Raw genomic sequence first — 14,925 nt, forward strand, 5'->3', positions numbered from 1 at the left:
ATATCTTCTAGCTTTGTGACCCTGGGCAAGTCACTTAACCTGTTTGCCTCAGTTTCCTCATTTGTATAAAAGGAGATAATAATAGCACCTACATTGGAGGGCTGTTGTAAGGATCAAATGAGATAATAATTTTAAAACTCACACCACAGTGACTGGCATATAGGAAGTGTCATGTTAAATATTATTTTTTGTATTCTAGCACTTGACCCAGTATTTTTTGTTATCATCATCATCATCATCATTATTATTACCATCACCAAATCTAGCCTCAGACAGTTACTGTGTAACTTTTGGCAAATCATTTAACCTCTGTTTCTTCAACTATAAAATGGGTGTAATAAGATTAAATACTTCAGATCTTAATAAATGTTTGTTTTCTCCCCCCCCAACTTATTTTAGCCATTGTCAGAGAAAAAGACTGATTTTGATAATGGGCAAAAGCAGAGAAAATAAATACAAGTTATACGACAGAAAGGATGAGAGAGATACAAACACGTATACTGGTATTAAGATTCAATGGAGGAGCGAAGCATAAAATCAGGAAGACCAGATTCCAGCCTTAGTTCTACCTCAAACTTCACTGTGTGCCCCCAAAGTTGATTCACCTTTCCTGAACACAGTTTTCTCATCTGTAAAATGGGTACAATTCTTGTCTAATCGATCTTGTAGGAGTTAGGTAGAGGGAGGTGATTCTTAAAAGAGCTTGTCATGGGTGAGATTCCTTAGGGCTGTTGTTCTGGGGCAGATCCAAACAACTGCATGTAGTGAGATATCAGTAGAAAGAGCCCTGGTTTTGAAACAAAAGAGCTGGAGTTCAAATACTGACCCTGCCACTCCTATCATTGTGACTTTGAGCAACTCAATTTCTCTTGGACTCAGTTTCCATATCTATAAAATGAGGGGGTTGGATTTAATCTTTTCCAAGGTTTCTTGGGCAGCTTAGCCCCAAATGGAATCATGAAGAGTTGGAACACAACCCTAAGACTATGAACATGTGAGCTGGTTTTGAAAAAATTTTTTGAAAATTTTACCCTTAGGAGAAAAGAAACTTAAAATTGGAAGAAAGAAGGCAAGAATATAGGTAGTCTAACATTCAAGTTTCTCTGTCAGCAAGACCTGAGTTCAATTCTACCTCAAGTACTTATTAGCTGTGTGACCCTGGTCAAGTAACAACTCTGCTTGCCTCAGTTTACTCATCTGTAAAATCAACTGGTGAAGGCAAACCACTTCTCAAACTAGGTATGATCCAAATAGGACCATAAAGTGCTGGACAAGACGGACATGTCTGAGCAACAACATCTTCATGATGATATGTGCTGAGTCTTATAAAGGAAATGTGCTGTAGTCTGATCTTGAAATCAAAGGACAGAGATACAGAAATGAGTAAAGGATGATCCTTCCAAAGGGTCCACAGGGGACAGAGAGTTCTTTAATCTTTTCAAGCTACAGATGTGCAGAATGGAACCCCACATGTGACCTGTCCTGCTCACATAATACTAGCTATAGTAACTAACAGAAGCCTGCAGCAAACCATTCTGTTACTCTGGATAATCTTTTTTGCAGTGAGGAAGCTTATTGTTTTCCTGGGCTGATTTTGTTGGGTAACTTTTCAGCCAATTCAATGGGAATAATTGGATAGTTGTTGAAATGTAATTTTTGCAACCCTTCTCTCTGCTACTTGAAGATTTATCTGTGCTTCTCAGTAAATTTGGATATTCTTTTTCCTTCTTCAAAGAGTTCAATGCTTGGCCTATAGACTCTCTTTGCCCAAACCTCAGTCCTCAAATTAAGGGATGGACTTCAACAATTGATACTCCCTCAAATATCTGAACTTCCTGGTTCCTCAATCTACTCCATTCCCAAGAACTACCTATTTCTCTACTCTACTTCAGTTATGTCACATAGAGATAGCCATACCTTGATATTACCATCACCCACAAAGATTCTACTTCCATATTCATGATGCAAAATTATTTTATCTGGTTGCAATCTTTCATAACTCCATCTTTCTGCCAGATGAACCATAAACCTCTTTATCCTCACCATAACATCCAATCCCTCATAAATCTTTCCCAAGGCACGCCTTTGCTTCATTCTTTCATTTACCTCCCTGACTCCCTATCAATTCCATAATATTCTCAACATTCCATTGATATCACTGATCCTGCCTTATAAAACTCTGACTTCTGAATATTCTCACTATTGTTCCTATGTACCTACTGCTGAATGGAGCTCACTAGATTAACTACAAATTTACACAAACTTAATGGACCCCTAATTGCAGCTAGGCAAGCTTTTCAACAGCTTCACTATCTTACTCACTATATTTGCTATTTCAAAACTGTCTTCAAGTATTCCATTATGTCTCTTCCTCTTGGCCCTCACTTGAAGACTTTGACTCCATACTTCATGAAAATTCTTGAAGTCATTTGATAGGAGCTCCCCCTATTCACCTCTTCTTCACCTTGTATCAGACACCCATACCTGTTATCTCCTTCAGCCTTGTTTCACATATAAAAAAGTTACTTCCTGTCAAGGGAAAAATCCATCTATGTGCACTTTTGATCCCATCTCATCCTGTCTTCTTCAACAGATTGTCTCCTCTAGAATCTACACCAACTCACTAATCCTCAATCTCTTATCTCCTGCCTGCTTCCCTATTGCCTCTAAATATCCCCATTGTCTTCTCCATCCTTAAAAACCCTCACTTGATCCAGGTATCTCCATGAGTTACCAGTCTAAATATCTATCTCCTTCCCTTAGTGGGTAAACTAGTTGAGAAAATAGTCTATGCTTGGTTCCTCCACTTTCATTTCTCTCAGTCTCTTCTATAGCTTTTGCAGTCTGGTTTCCGACTTCATCATTCCATTGAAACGCTCTCTTCCATTACCAATGATCTTGACTGACAAATCCAATAGCCTTTTTTAAATCCTTATCCTTCTTGACCACTTCACAAGCTTTAATATCATTGATCATCCTTTCTGCTGAATATTTTCTCCATTCTAGGTTTTTATGACACATCTCTCGATTCTCTTAGCTTTCTGACCACTTTTCCTCCCATAAACTGTGGATATTGCCCAAGTCTCATTCTTGGGCCCTCTTCTATTTTTTCTCTTAGTGATCTCATAAGTTCCCATGAGCTAAATTATAATGAGATCTATTTCTCTTTAACTCTAACTTCTTCCCTGATTTCTAATCTCACATCATCCAAATGTTTTATTTATATTGAACTAAATTATCCTATAAGCAACTCAAATGCAATGTCTCCAAAACAGAACTCATTATCTTTTCCCCAAAACCCTTCTTATACCCAAGGTCTATGTTCCCCTGGTTGTCATTCTGGCCTCCTCATTTACACTTACCTTACCTAATCTTACATTTACTTCACCTAATGTGTTGCTAAATCTTCATTTCTATCTTCTCAACACTTGTCCTCCTTATCACCTTCACACTGAGACTAATTCAATATTCTGGTTGGTTTACCTACCCACTCTCACTCTCCCCACTGGAATTCCTGGAATTCATCTTTCAATTCAGTTGCCAAATATTTTCCTAAAGCTCAGATTTGACCCTGACCCCATAAACTCCAGCTGCTATGATGTCCAAGATCAAAGAGAAGATCCTCTCTTTGGCATTTAAAACCTTTCACAACTCTAGAGAAGCATGGAAAGAATTACATTAATGATGCTGAGTGAAGGGAGCAGAACCAAGAGAACACTGTACACATTAACAAGAACAGATGGATGCAGCTCCTCTCCACTGTTCAGAGAACTAGGATAACCCTGGGAAACCATTGTTATGGATAACACCATCCACATCCAGACCAAAAAACAAAACAAAACAAAGAAGCTGAATGAACACTATGTTTATTGTTTTTTAAATTTCTCTTATGTTTTGCCTTCCTATCCCATGATTTTCTTTCTTTTCCCTTAATCCCAATTCCTCATACACAATATAACTAATATGTAAATATGTTAAATCCAAATGTATATGTACAATACAATGTTCACTAGATTGTTAACCACTAAGGAGAAAGGGTGGGAAGGGTGAAAGAAAATTGTTTAATTTATAAATATGCAAGTGGATGAATCTGAAAAATTTTCATCATATTTAATTAGAAAATAAAATAAATTATCAATAAAAAACCCCAAAACCTTCACAACCTGATCCCTTTCTACATTCTAGTCATATCATTCATGTATTCTGTAGTGCCAAAGACACTAGTCTCTTTGCTATTCCTCAAATATGATCCCACCTCCGGACTCCAAGTCTTTTTACTATAAGACTCCCAGGCCAAGAAAGTTGTCTTGAAAGAACTTTGGAGTCTGAATGCAATTCATAACATACTATTTTCAATTTTTAAAATTTGTTTTATGTTTTTTCCCCCTCCCATGGTATTTCTTCCCTTTTCTTTGGCATCTTCCTTTACAACATGGCTAATGATAGTTATACATGTATAACCTATATCAGATTACTCACCATCAAGGGGAGGGAGAAGGGAAGAGAGGGAGGGAGGAAAACATAGATCTCAAAATCTTACAAAAAAGGAGGGACTAGGTGGAGCACCAGTCCTGGAGTCAGGAGTACCTGAGTTTAAATCCGGCCTCAGACACTTAATAATTACCTAGCTGTGTGGCCTTGGGCAAGTCACTTAACCCCATTGCCTTGCAAAAACCTAAAAAAAAAAATAAAATAAAATCTTACAAAAAAAATGAATGTTGAAAACTATCTTTGTATGTAACTAGAAAAAAATAAAAATAAAATTCTCTTTCCTCACCTTCTTCAGGAGATCTTTCTTCATTCCCTCTCTTCCTCCCATTCTATTAGTGCCTTTCCTACAAGATTACCTTCTTTTACAGTGTAACTATTTTGTAGTAACTCTCCTTTTAGAAAGTGAGCTTCTTGAGGGCAGTGTCTCAGTTTTTCCTTTTTGTGTGTGTGTCTCTAGGTCTTAGTTCAGTATCTGGAACATAGTAAAAACTTAAACAATTATTGTTGACTGACTACCTGAATTGCCAAAGGATATACCTTCTGAGACTAAGTGGTGGGATTCAAACACAGCCCTCTTTGGCCTACAAATCCAAGGTTCTTTCCATTGTGCCATACTGGACAGAATTAGCCTTTCTCCTCTGGTCAGCAGCAGTTAGTTTGGAAGATGTTCAAGGCCGACCTTGAAAGCAACCCTAGTTTTTTAGTGTGAGCTGTCCAATCCATGTCTGTTCTTATAAGGTGTGAAATAGGATCTGGGATAAGACTATTTACAATCAGATAAAGCATGTGATTATCATTCTTCCCTCTGCTTGGGAAAGCAGCAAATTCAAAACTCTGGACCATCCTCTATGCCTAGAAACAAGAAAGAAGTCACTGCAAAGTGGGAACCTGGGAAGGGAAAAAATGTATATTCTACTGGTCCCTTGGCTTCCAATCAATCAACTTTCAAAAAAATACAAACAAAAAAAATCTTTTTAATTTAGCTGACTTTCTAGATGGGCGACTATCTTCCTCTAGGGAGGCAGCATAAAATGGTATCATCTTTCACCATGACCCTTCTGTTCAGTAGGGGAAAGGTAATCTATTTCAACATAAGTCTGCAAGCTGACAATCCTCCCGTTTTAATTTCTCTAACTCCCTTTGAGTAAATATAAATGCAACCAATAGAAAATGGTACTCTATAAGATCATAGATTTGGAGATCATAGAATCTAATCCTTTTGTTTTACAGACCAGAAAAAGGAGGCCTGAAGCTGTTGCCCAAGATAATACAGATAATAATAAATCCGAATCTGGTTTTGAAATCCAGTGCTCTCTTCTATTGTACTATCACAAATCTTGGGTGTCACCTTTGAAATAACGACTGGTATCTAAATATACTAAAAAAGCTATACAAAAGGTCCATGGACCTAGAGCTGGAAGGGACCTCAGAGGATATTCTGTCAAACTCATTTGCAGATGAGGAAACTAAGAAACAAGAAGGAGGTCAAGCAACTTGCCTTGTTTTCCTGGTTTCCTTTAATTCATATTCCCCCTTCTACAAGGGGCCCTTCCTGGTCCACCTGTCCCAGATGTTAATGCCCTTTAAATTATCTATATAAACTAGACACACACACACACACACACACACACACACACACACACACAGTCTCCTCATGGCTATTAAAAAATAGCCTCAGAGTCAACAAAATAGATTTTAATGGGATAATGGAGAAAAGAAAGGATCAAGTACTGATTGTAAATCACAAATGTGGACTAGTGGGAAAGATAAGAATTTAGGGGTTGGAAGAAAGGAATCCTCCCTTATCAAGTTGCCCAGCTCTGCTCTGTGTAGAGGACACCTCAGCTCCCTCTGAGGCTAAATAAGAATAGAATAGAAAACATTCAACACAAATCAAGAATAAGTGGGCAAAGAGGCCTCCTGTTTGAAAGATATGAGACTTTTATATTTGGACATCAGCCTAGAAAGTGACTTCTAACCAATGTCTACTCTAGGTTTCCAGCATAGAGCCCATTGCTTAAACAAGGGCAGGGAGCCAATCTTACAAAAGTATTTATTGATCAAAAGGGAGAAACGAATAATGAAACTGGAGGATAGTTCTATGATGAATTGTCCCTGTTCAGTTCCAGGAGCTAAGTTCAGGAATCTCAGCTTGTAGCAGAACTCAGTAGAACTAATTCTATGCTGTCTCATTAAGATATGGCTGAGTCCTAGCTTCCTTAACTGGATTGTAAGCACCATGAAGGAAAGGATCATGTCTCCTTTCAGACTCTCAATTCTTAGAGGACTAAGGAAAAGCAGTTATACAAGAATGAGTCAACTGAATTAATTAACCCTACTTTGGCATAATAGAGTGGCTCAGTCAGTATGGATTAATCCTAAAAATATGCTTTTGCTCAGTCTAATTTGGAATAGAATCCTTTTAAATGTCTATGACTAAGAAGATAATTTAACATACCATATATCTGCTTCACAGAAGCCTCTCTTTCTGGGAAGGTTGAACTTTAGGGAGGATGGGTGGTAAAGCAAAGGTGACTAGAAGGAGAAAAAGGGCATTAAAGCCTGGGACAGGTAGACCAGGCCAAGAGGAAAGGATGTGTGGGCAAGAAGCATTGTCAATTAAACAAATCATTTCCCCAATTGATAAATGGTCAAAGGATATGGAAAGACAAATTTCAGATGAAGAAATCAGTTATCTGTAGTCATATGAAAAACTACTCTAAATCATTATTGATTAGAGACATGCAAACTAAAACAACTCTGAGGCACCATCTCGCATCTATGAGATTGGCCAATATGACTAAATAGGAAAAATGATCAATGTTGGAGGGGATGTGGGAAAACTGTGACACTGCTGCATTGTTGGTGGAACTGTGAACTGATTCAACCTTTCTGGGGAGCAATTTAGAATTATGCCCCAAGAGCAATAAAATTGTGCCTGCCCTTTGATGCAGCAATAGCACCATGTCTGTGTTCTGAAGAGATCACAAAAAAGGATAGAAATATTCATAGCAACTCTTTTTGTAATGGCAAAGAATTGGAAGTTGAGGGGATGCCCATCCATTGAGGAATGGAAAGACTTACATGAATTGATATTGAGTGAAATGAAGAGAACCAGAAGACTAATATACACACCACCAGCATGGGGTGATGAGAAATTCTGATGAACATGATCATTTCAGCAATACACTAATCAAAGACAATTCTAAAAGACTTGTGATAGAAAATATCATCCACATTCAGAGAAGGAATTGTGGAGTTTAAATGACATTCAAAGCTTACCTTCTTCAATTTTTAAAAGTTGTCTCATGTATTATGTCATTTTTTCCCTCTAATTTTTTTCTTTCCATTTGGATTTGATTCTTCTTTCACAATATGTTCAAAATGGAGCTATATTTAAAGTGGTTATAAATCTATGTTAGATTGCTTTCTGTCAGGGAAGGGGAGGAGGAAGAAAAATGTAAAATGCAAAACCTTGCAAAAAAAATGCCTGGTAAAAACTATTGCTGCATGTAGTTGGAAAAACAAATAAATAAAATATTTAATTCTTAAAAAAAAGCAATCCTTGTACTTATAGGTACTTAATAAACATTTCTTGTATTAGAATAAACTATATGAAAATGGGGGGGACCTCAATTGAGAAAGGAGAGAAAGTTTGCCTCACAGACATAGCCCAAACCTCTTCATGATTGGTGAAGGCTCCTTCTCTTTGGGACAACTAAACATTCCTGATCAAAGAATGCTTCCAAGGAATCATTACTCCCCAGGTTTGACAAGATAAGGTTTAAATTTCTCTGGGTCACATGAGAGGTAGAAGAAAAGAGTTTTGAATTTGGACAATGAACTTGGGTTCTCAAATCCCATATTTTACCACAGACTGTGGGGATAAATCACAATCACTTTGAGGCTATTTCCTCATTTGTAAAATAAGGGGAGAATACCAGGACTCTTCAATCCCTAGACCTGGGTCAGAGATCAGTTCCAAATGCAAATTTCCTTGAGAGAAGGTATACAGGAACAAATAGTCAACCTTAGCAGAGGCAAAGAGAAGGGGGGGGGGAAGGGAGGATGACACAGAAAGGGCTAAAATCTAGAACTGAAATAGGCTTGAGGCATTCAAGTCAGTACAGGGTCAAGCAATATTATGAAATCCTTCAATCTCAGACTTCAATCTATACAACCTCGAAATTTATTTCCTTGCTACCCACAAAGCCTCAGGATTGGGCCTTAACAAACCACATCTTCCCTTCCCCTACTCAAGGGACGTTTAGCTTGCCAAAAAGCCCCTATATTCTCTTTATTGTAGTAAAGGACAAAGCAAGTATCAATGATTTTGAATACGACGGTCTGACCTAGTCCTTCTGAGCCTTCCCTTAACTGAAAACTAGTTGATTAGTGTAACCAAGGAAGGTTCCACATTAAAAGAGAAAATCAGGTAGCAAATTCTCAAAGGGGCTCAGAAAGTCCCTGTCCTCTTTCAAATTATCTTCTCCAGGTGTTAGGTAGAAGATCTGAAAATCCCATAATCAAGGATACTCATTAATCCTCACCTTCCATTAGTTTATGCCAGGAGAAATTGCCCAACAGACAACATGACCCAGAGAGCACAGGATTAGTTTTTTTTTTTGAGGGGAGAGAAAGAAATGTGAAAAAGAGAATCCAGGAAGTCTGGAACTACAGCATTGTCTGAATAGTATATTGTGAAATGGAGGGGAAGGTCGAGGTCTATGAGACTGGGAGCATACAAGGGCTCCAGAAACCTAGGATGCAGAGGGACACAAGATATTAAGCAGTGCAGGGGAGAAGACAAATTTCAGTTTTGCCTAACACTCATAGTGGGGGGAGGAAGGGAGGAGGAATGAGAAAAGGGATGCTACAAGGCAGGTTACATAAACTGCCCATCCATTCTCCTGGTCCTTTTAGGCCAGGTCAGAATGGATTGGAAGTCTGGGGGTTGTTTAAAGGATACAGTAAACTTCTTTGAAGTGCTCAGTATTATCAGCCCAGGAAGGTTTGGAAGAAAAATACAAAAATTCTCAAATAAAGCCTTGCCCAACAGGACTTAGAAATGGTAAATACTGGCTTATTTGCAGTTTTCCCCTTAAGACAGTGTGGCTCCCAGAATCCACAAGATTTAATACTTAACTCAAGAATCACCTCCTCTCTAAACAAGAGGCCTTTCCTAAACATCCCTCCCCACCTTCATTAGTACTTGCTTCCTCACTTCCCCCCAAAAGATTTTGTATTCATATACATTTTGCACTGATTTATCCAACACCCAGGGGAGAATTTTAAAAAGCTCCTAGAGAGTTAGTCTGTCTCCCAGCAACCTTGAGTCTAGTACAAGGCCTGGGCATAGCAGATCTTTGAATAATGCTTTTTAAAAATGGAATTGAATAGAATCAACCCATGTGCTGTTTGCCATACCCAGGTGTATCCTAGGCCTCTTGAAATTGCTATAACCTTCCTCTATCTCTACTATACACACCGTAGGTCAATGCTCAAGAAAACACCACTGTGCAGGATTCCAGTGTGCCCTCTTCCCTTCCCCCAAATCAAATAGGATGGGAAGCTTAAACCATTCAGTTAGAAATTATTTAAATTCTAGCTAGCTTTGGTGTCATTCACTTTGAGCAATAGTTTCGCTTTAACTGGACTTGACCAATATATATTAGCTAAGCTAGAGTTCTCTCCTTCAGGTTAGACTCCAGATCTTAACTTTGTAAAATAAGGGGAAAACTGGTTCATTTTAAGTCATTTAAAAAGGGAATAGAAAGCATTTGGCTCTACTTATTAAATGGCACTAATTACAGGGTTCTGTGTAAAGCCTCAAAATATTTATTAAGCACCTTCTAGGATACAGTTAGATGGTATAATGGAATCAATAAAGACCCAAGTTTAAATGCACCCTCAAACACTAACTGTATGATCTTGGGCAAGTCATTTAACTGAAGAATGCCTTAAGTTTTCTTGGCTATAAAATGGGAATAATAATACCACCTATGTCAAAAGGATGCTGTGAGATCAAATAAGTTAATATTTATAGCACTAGATGCTTAATAAACACTTATTCCCTTTCAACCCCACAATCACATGGCTAACTGTAAGTACTGGGGCTAAAAAAAGGCAAAAAATGATCCCTGCTCAAGGAGTTCATACTTAACAAATGTTTGCTGAGCTATTTGCCCTCTGAACACTGGTGCAACAGTATCTCAAGAGTCAACAGGGCATGGGTCCAATAGGAGGTTGACTATATTTGCCCTGGTGAAGAGGGGACCCTTTTCACTAAATTATTCCTGGGTACCTTCCAGAAGAGAAGTTCAATAGAGGATGCCTCCATAGAGTGTGTCTCCCAACAGTATTCCTTTCTTTGCTGAAGGAGCTCTGGAGGGGTCACAAGATCTATTCCCAAAGGACTGCTGAGTGGAGGTTTGAATATGTGCTTATGCCCACTAAAACCAACTGAGGAGAATATGAAGATCCTAGCTAAACTTAATCAGCCAAGTATAGCTGGAAAAATCATTGGACTGTAGATCAGGATCTCAGTTCTGCCACTCTATGTGAGCATGGAGTCCCTTTTTCACTCTGGGTCTAAAGTTTTCCTATTTGCAAAACTGAAGTTGGGGGTTAGAAGAATTAGATCTAGCTGAAGACAAGCTACAAATTTAGGAGGAAAGTGAGGCTAAATTAGAGTATACCACTTCTTTACAGGGACTCTTGCTCAACCAAGGTCCACCAGGGAACTATGAGGTGGAAGAGAGTTATTTGAAGTCTGAAGACCTGGGTTTGATTTGGGGTTCTAATAACTTTTACCTGATATGACTTTAGATAAACGAAGGTGAGGGACTAGATGACCTCTAAGAATCCTCCCATGAGGGATCCTATGTGACCTTGGGCAAATTGCTTTAGCCCTGTGGGCTGAGGTGAACTGAGAAATGTTTTAATAACTGGCTCTCTGGAGGAAAAAAAATATGGCCAAGAAACCCTTTTAAGTTCATTTTGTATTACTTAAGAATTTTTTCCCCCATCACTTTCTTAAATCTAAACCAGAAAAGGTCAAAGATGCTGCCATCAAAACATCTGAGTGTCTGAACCAGATAAAAATGCAACTGGGAAATTTTTAACAAAGTAATTAAAAATACAATAACAAAGATAACATTAGTTTTTGGTTTTCTAAGTTTCTATTTGAGTTTGACATCACTGATGTAGACAATAAAATATATAAAGTCCAGATTTGTAGCAAATTGTATAAAGGCCCACATTGGAAATGTAACAATTGGCTCTGTAGAGCTGATTTCAGTAGTTTGAGCTTGGGCCTCAGTTTCATCTTCTGTAAAAGGAGGGAGTTGTAATAGATGGGTCTCAAAGATCCTTTCCAACATTAAATTTATAATACTTTGTGTCCTGGAGCAAGTTATCTCATCTCCTCAGGGGTCAGTTTCTTTATCTTTCAAATTAGGGGGCTGGGCTAGATAGCTTCCAAGGTCCCTTCCAGCTTTAAACTCAGGATCCTAGGGATCTTACTAGGCCAGACTATCATGCTGCCTCAGAAGACTGGCCAGAATGACACTGCTTCAGACTGTAGAGCCAATTTGATAAGGATGATTAAAAAAAAATCATCAACTGGCATACGGCTTATTTTAAAATTTGCAAAAGGGCTTTTTATACAGAGGAGGCAGAAACCTGTCTAGTGGGATAAAGAAGGAAATGTAGTAATAAAAACACTAGGACGTTTTCAAAGGTCAATGAGACAACAAGAAAGAATGTCCCTTAAGAAAAAAGAAAAAACCACAACACCCTCAAGCCTCTTCCAGAAGCCACAGCTCCAACTAACTTTCAGGAAGAGGGCTGATCCCATTGGCTCTGGAATGATTTACCTATCTCAGGTGATGTCTGATTTGGGATGGGTGTGGCACTTGGACTCGAAGAATATGATGCCTACTCCGGGTTAGGTCAGCCTAAATGAGTGTTTTGATGAACTCCTGCAGAAGGCAAATTCCAGTCCCACTTCCTTCACTGGATCTGGAAGCTACTGAATTCCCCCAAGCTCCCCGATCATCTCTTTGATGTCTATCTGATAGATCTTTGGGGTGGGGGAGGTGGAAGGAGTAACAGAAACGGTCAGTGTTTCACCCCAAACCAAGATTCCGGACAAAGGACTGCCTTGAATCCCCTTAAAGGGGAGGAGAGCAAATAGACCGGGGGCCCTCGACCAGAGTCGCTGGTCTTCTTTCTAGCTTCGGACTCCGCGACCCCTCGCAGCGGTGTGACCTTGGGCAAGTCACTTCCCACTTATGGCTCTGGGAGGGTCTGGCTGGTGGATTTGGGAGCTCCTTCCCAGGGAACTTACAGCTGTCCCAGCGAGGAGCCCCCCAAGCCCCTGTGCCAAGCACCCAGGCTGGCACGGTCCAACCTAGTGGGGACACCGCGCCCCCCTCTGTCCACTTTTCCTCCACTCGGGCCAGAGGGACTCGGGCTTCCCCCAGGCTCCCCCCTCCCCAGGCGCGAAGAAGGAGGGCGGGAGGCTGAGCGGGGCCCGGCGGGGAGGCTGAGCGGGGCCCGGCGCGGGTAGGCTGAGCGGGGCCCGGCGCGGGGAGGCTGAGCGGGGCCCGGCGGGGAGGCTGAGCGGGGCCCGGCGGGGAGAGGCTGAGCGGGGAGAGGCTGAGCGGGGCCCGGCGGGGGGAGGCTGAGCGGGGCCAGGCGGGGGGAGGCTGAGCGGGGCCCGGCGGGGGGAGGCTGAGCGGGGAGAGGCTGAGCGGGGCCCGGCGGGGAGAGGCTGAGCGGGGAGAGGCTGAGCGGGGCCCGGCGGGGAGAGGCTGAGCGGGGCCCGGCGGGGAGGCTGAGCGGGGCCCGGCGCGGGGAGGCTGAGCGGGGCCAGGCGGGGCCCGGCGGGGAGGGGCTGAGCGGGGCCCGGCGCGGGGAGGCTGAGCGGGGCCCGGCGGGGAGGCTGAGCGGGGCCCGGCGGGGAGGCTGAGCGGGGCCCGGCGGGGAGGCTGAGCGGGGCCCGGCGGGGAGGCTGAGCGGGGCCCGGCGGGGAGGCTGAGCGGGGAGAGGCTGAGCGGGGCCTGGCGGGGAGGCTGAGCGGGGCCCGGCGGGGAGAGGCTGAGCGGGGCCCGGCGGAGAGGCTGAGCGGGGCCCGGCGGGGGGAGGCTGAGCGGGGCCAGGCGGGGCCCGGCGGGGGCGGCCGGGGCAGGGCCGGGGTACTGTGACGGCAGCGCCCTCCCGAGCCCCCCGGGCCCCCCGGGGCAGAGGGCGCGGGCTCGGGCTCGGAAGCCGGGGCAGGCGGGGCAGGAAGAAGGGAAAGCCGGCGAGAAAGTGAGAGAGGCGGAAGGCGCGGCCCCCCGGGCCCCGGGCCCCCGCCCGCGCGGCCCCCCGGGCCCCGGGCCCCCGCCCGCCCGGCCCCGCGCCCCGCTTGCCTCATGTTGCGCACGGTGCGGCCCCCGTGGCGCAGGAAGCAGACCACGCTGGCCGCCGCCGAGAAGAGCAGGCAGAGCAGGCAGTAGGCGCCGATCTTGGCGTAGAAGCCGGCGGCCCGGCTCAGCAGCAGCGGCGGCAGCAGCAGCAGCGCCAGCAGCAGCGGCGGCGGCGGCCAAGCCCACAGCTCCAGGCAGGGCATGCTGGCCGCGGCTCGGCCGGCCCGACGGCCGGGCGCTGGGGAAGGCGGGCGCGCCGGGGCGCCGGGGCGCCGGGCCGGGGGCGGCTGGCGACGGGGAGGGCCCCGCGCGCTCGGGCCCCGGCCGGGGATGTCCTGGATCTTCTGCCCCCGCCCCCGACGGCCGGCCGGCTGCGCTCGCCCTGGCTGCTGCCGCGCGGCTCCCCTCCCCTCCCCCCTCCGCTCCCCTTATTGCCTGGGAGGAGGGGCAGGGAGGGGCGGGCGCGGGCGGCCGGGGGGTGGAGTGAGGGAGCGGGCGAAAGAATGGGCAAGGTGCAGCCCGCGCCCCGCCCAGGCTGCCCGAGCCGCGCCCCGCTGCCCCCCGGGGCCCGCGCCCACTCCCCGCCCCTCCGGCCCCGCCCCCGACACCCCCCGCGCCCCGCGCTGCTCCCCTCCACCCTCCCGGCTCTCACATGCAGCCCCCGAGAGACCGCCACCCCGGGATGGGGATGGACTCCGGGGGACAGGACTCCGGGGCTGCGGGAGAAGAGCCGTCAGGAAAGGGCTCCCTCACCCAAGCTAGGGTGTTCCACCTGGCCCGGGCCCGACCTTTGGGTGGCAGGGCCCGGGCCGAGCCCCATCTGCTCCCACACAGCCGCCGCCGCCGCATTCGTTGCTTCCCTTGGCCCGGGGACCCTTGTGCGCTTCTCCCGCCAGCCCGCCGGGACCTAGCCGACTAGGGCCCTGCAGAAGCTAAATTAAGGGCTAGGAGTGAGGGGCGGCTAGGTGGTGCAGTGGCTAGCGCACCGGCCTGGAGTCAGGAGGACCTGAGTTCAAATGCG

At 44.5% G+C, this 14,925-nt stretch overlaps 1 protein-coding gene across 2 annotated transcripts in view; it reads right to left on the minus strand.

The window, feature by feature from the left end:
- Window positions 1-14,392, minus strand: part of AGPAT2 (1-acylglycerol-3-phosphate O-acyltransferase 2) — a 25,899-nt gene extending 11,507 nt beyond the window's left edge. Inside the window, exon 1 of one of the 2 annotated variants that reach the window (XM_074210721.1) lies at window positions 13,908-14,392. In XM_074210721.1, the coding sequence (XP_074066822.1) occupies window positions 13,908-14,107 (200 nt within the window). In that variant the 5' untranslated portion in view covers window positions 14,108-14,392. The remainder of the gene's footprint in view (window positions 1-13,907) is intronic. The other variant, XM_074210722.1, reaches the window with a different exon arrangement.
- Between the last annotated feature and the right edge of the window lie 533 nt (window positions 14,393-14,925).

Source organism: Macrotis lagotis, chromosome 1, assembly GCF_037893015.1.
Source record: "Macrotis lagotis isolate mMagLag1 chromosome 1, bilby.v1.9.chrom.fasta, whole genome shotgun sequence".
NCBI classification, from domain to species: domain Eukaryota; kingdom Metazoa; phylum Chordata; class Mammalia; order Peramelemorphia; family Peramelidae; genus Macrotis; species Macrotis lagotis.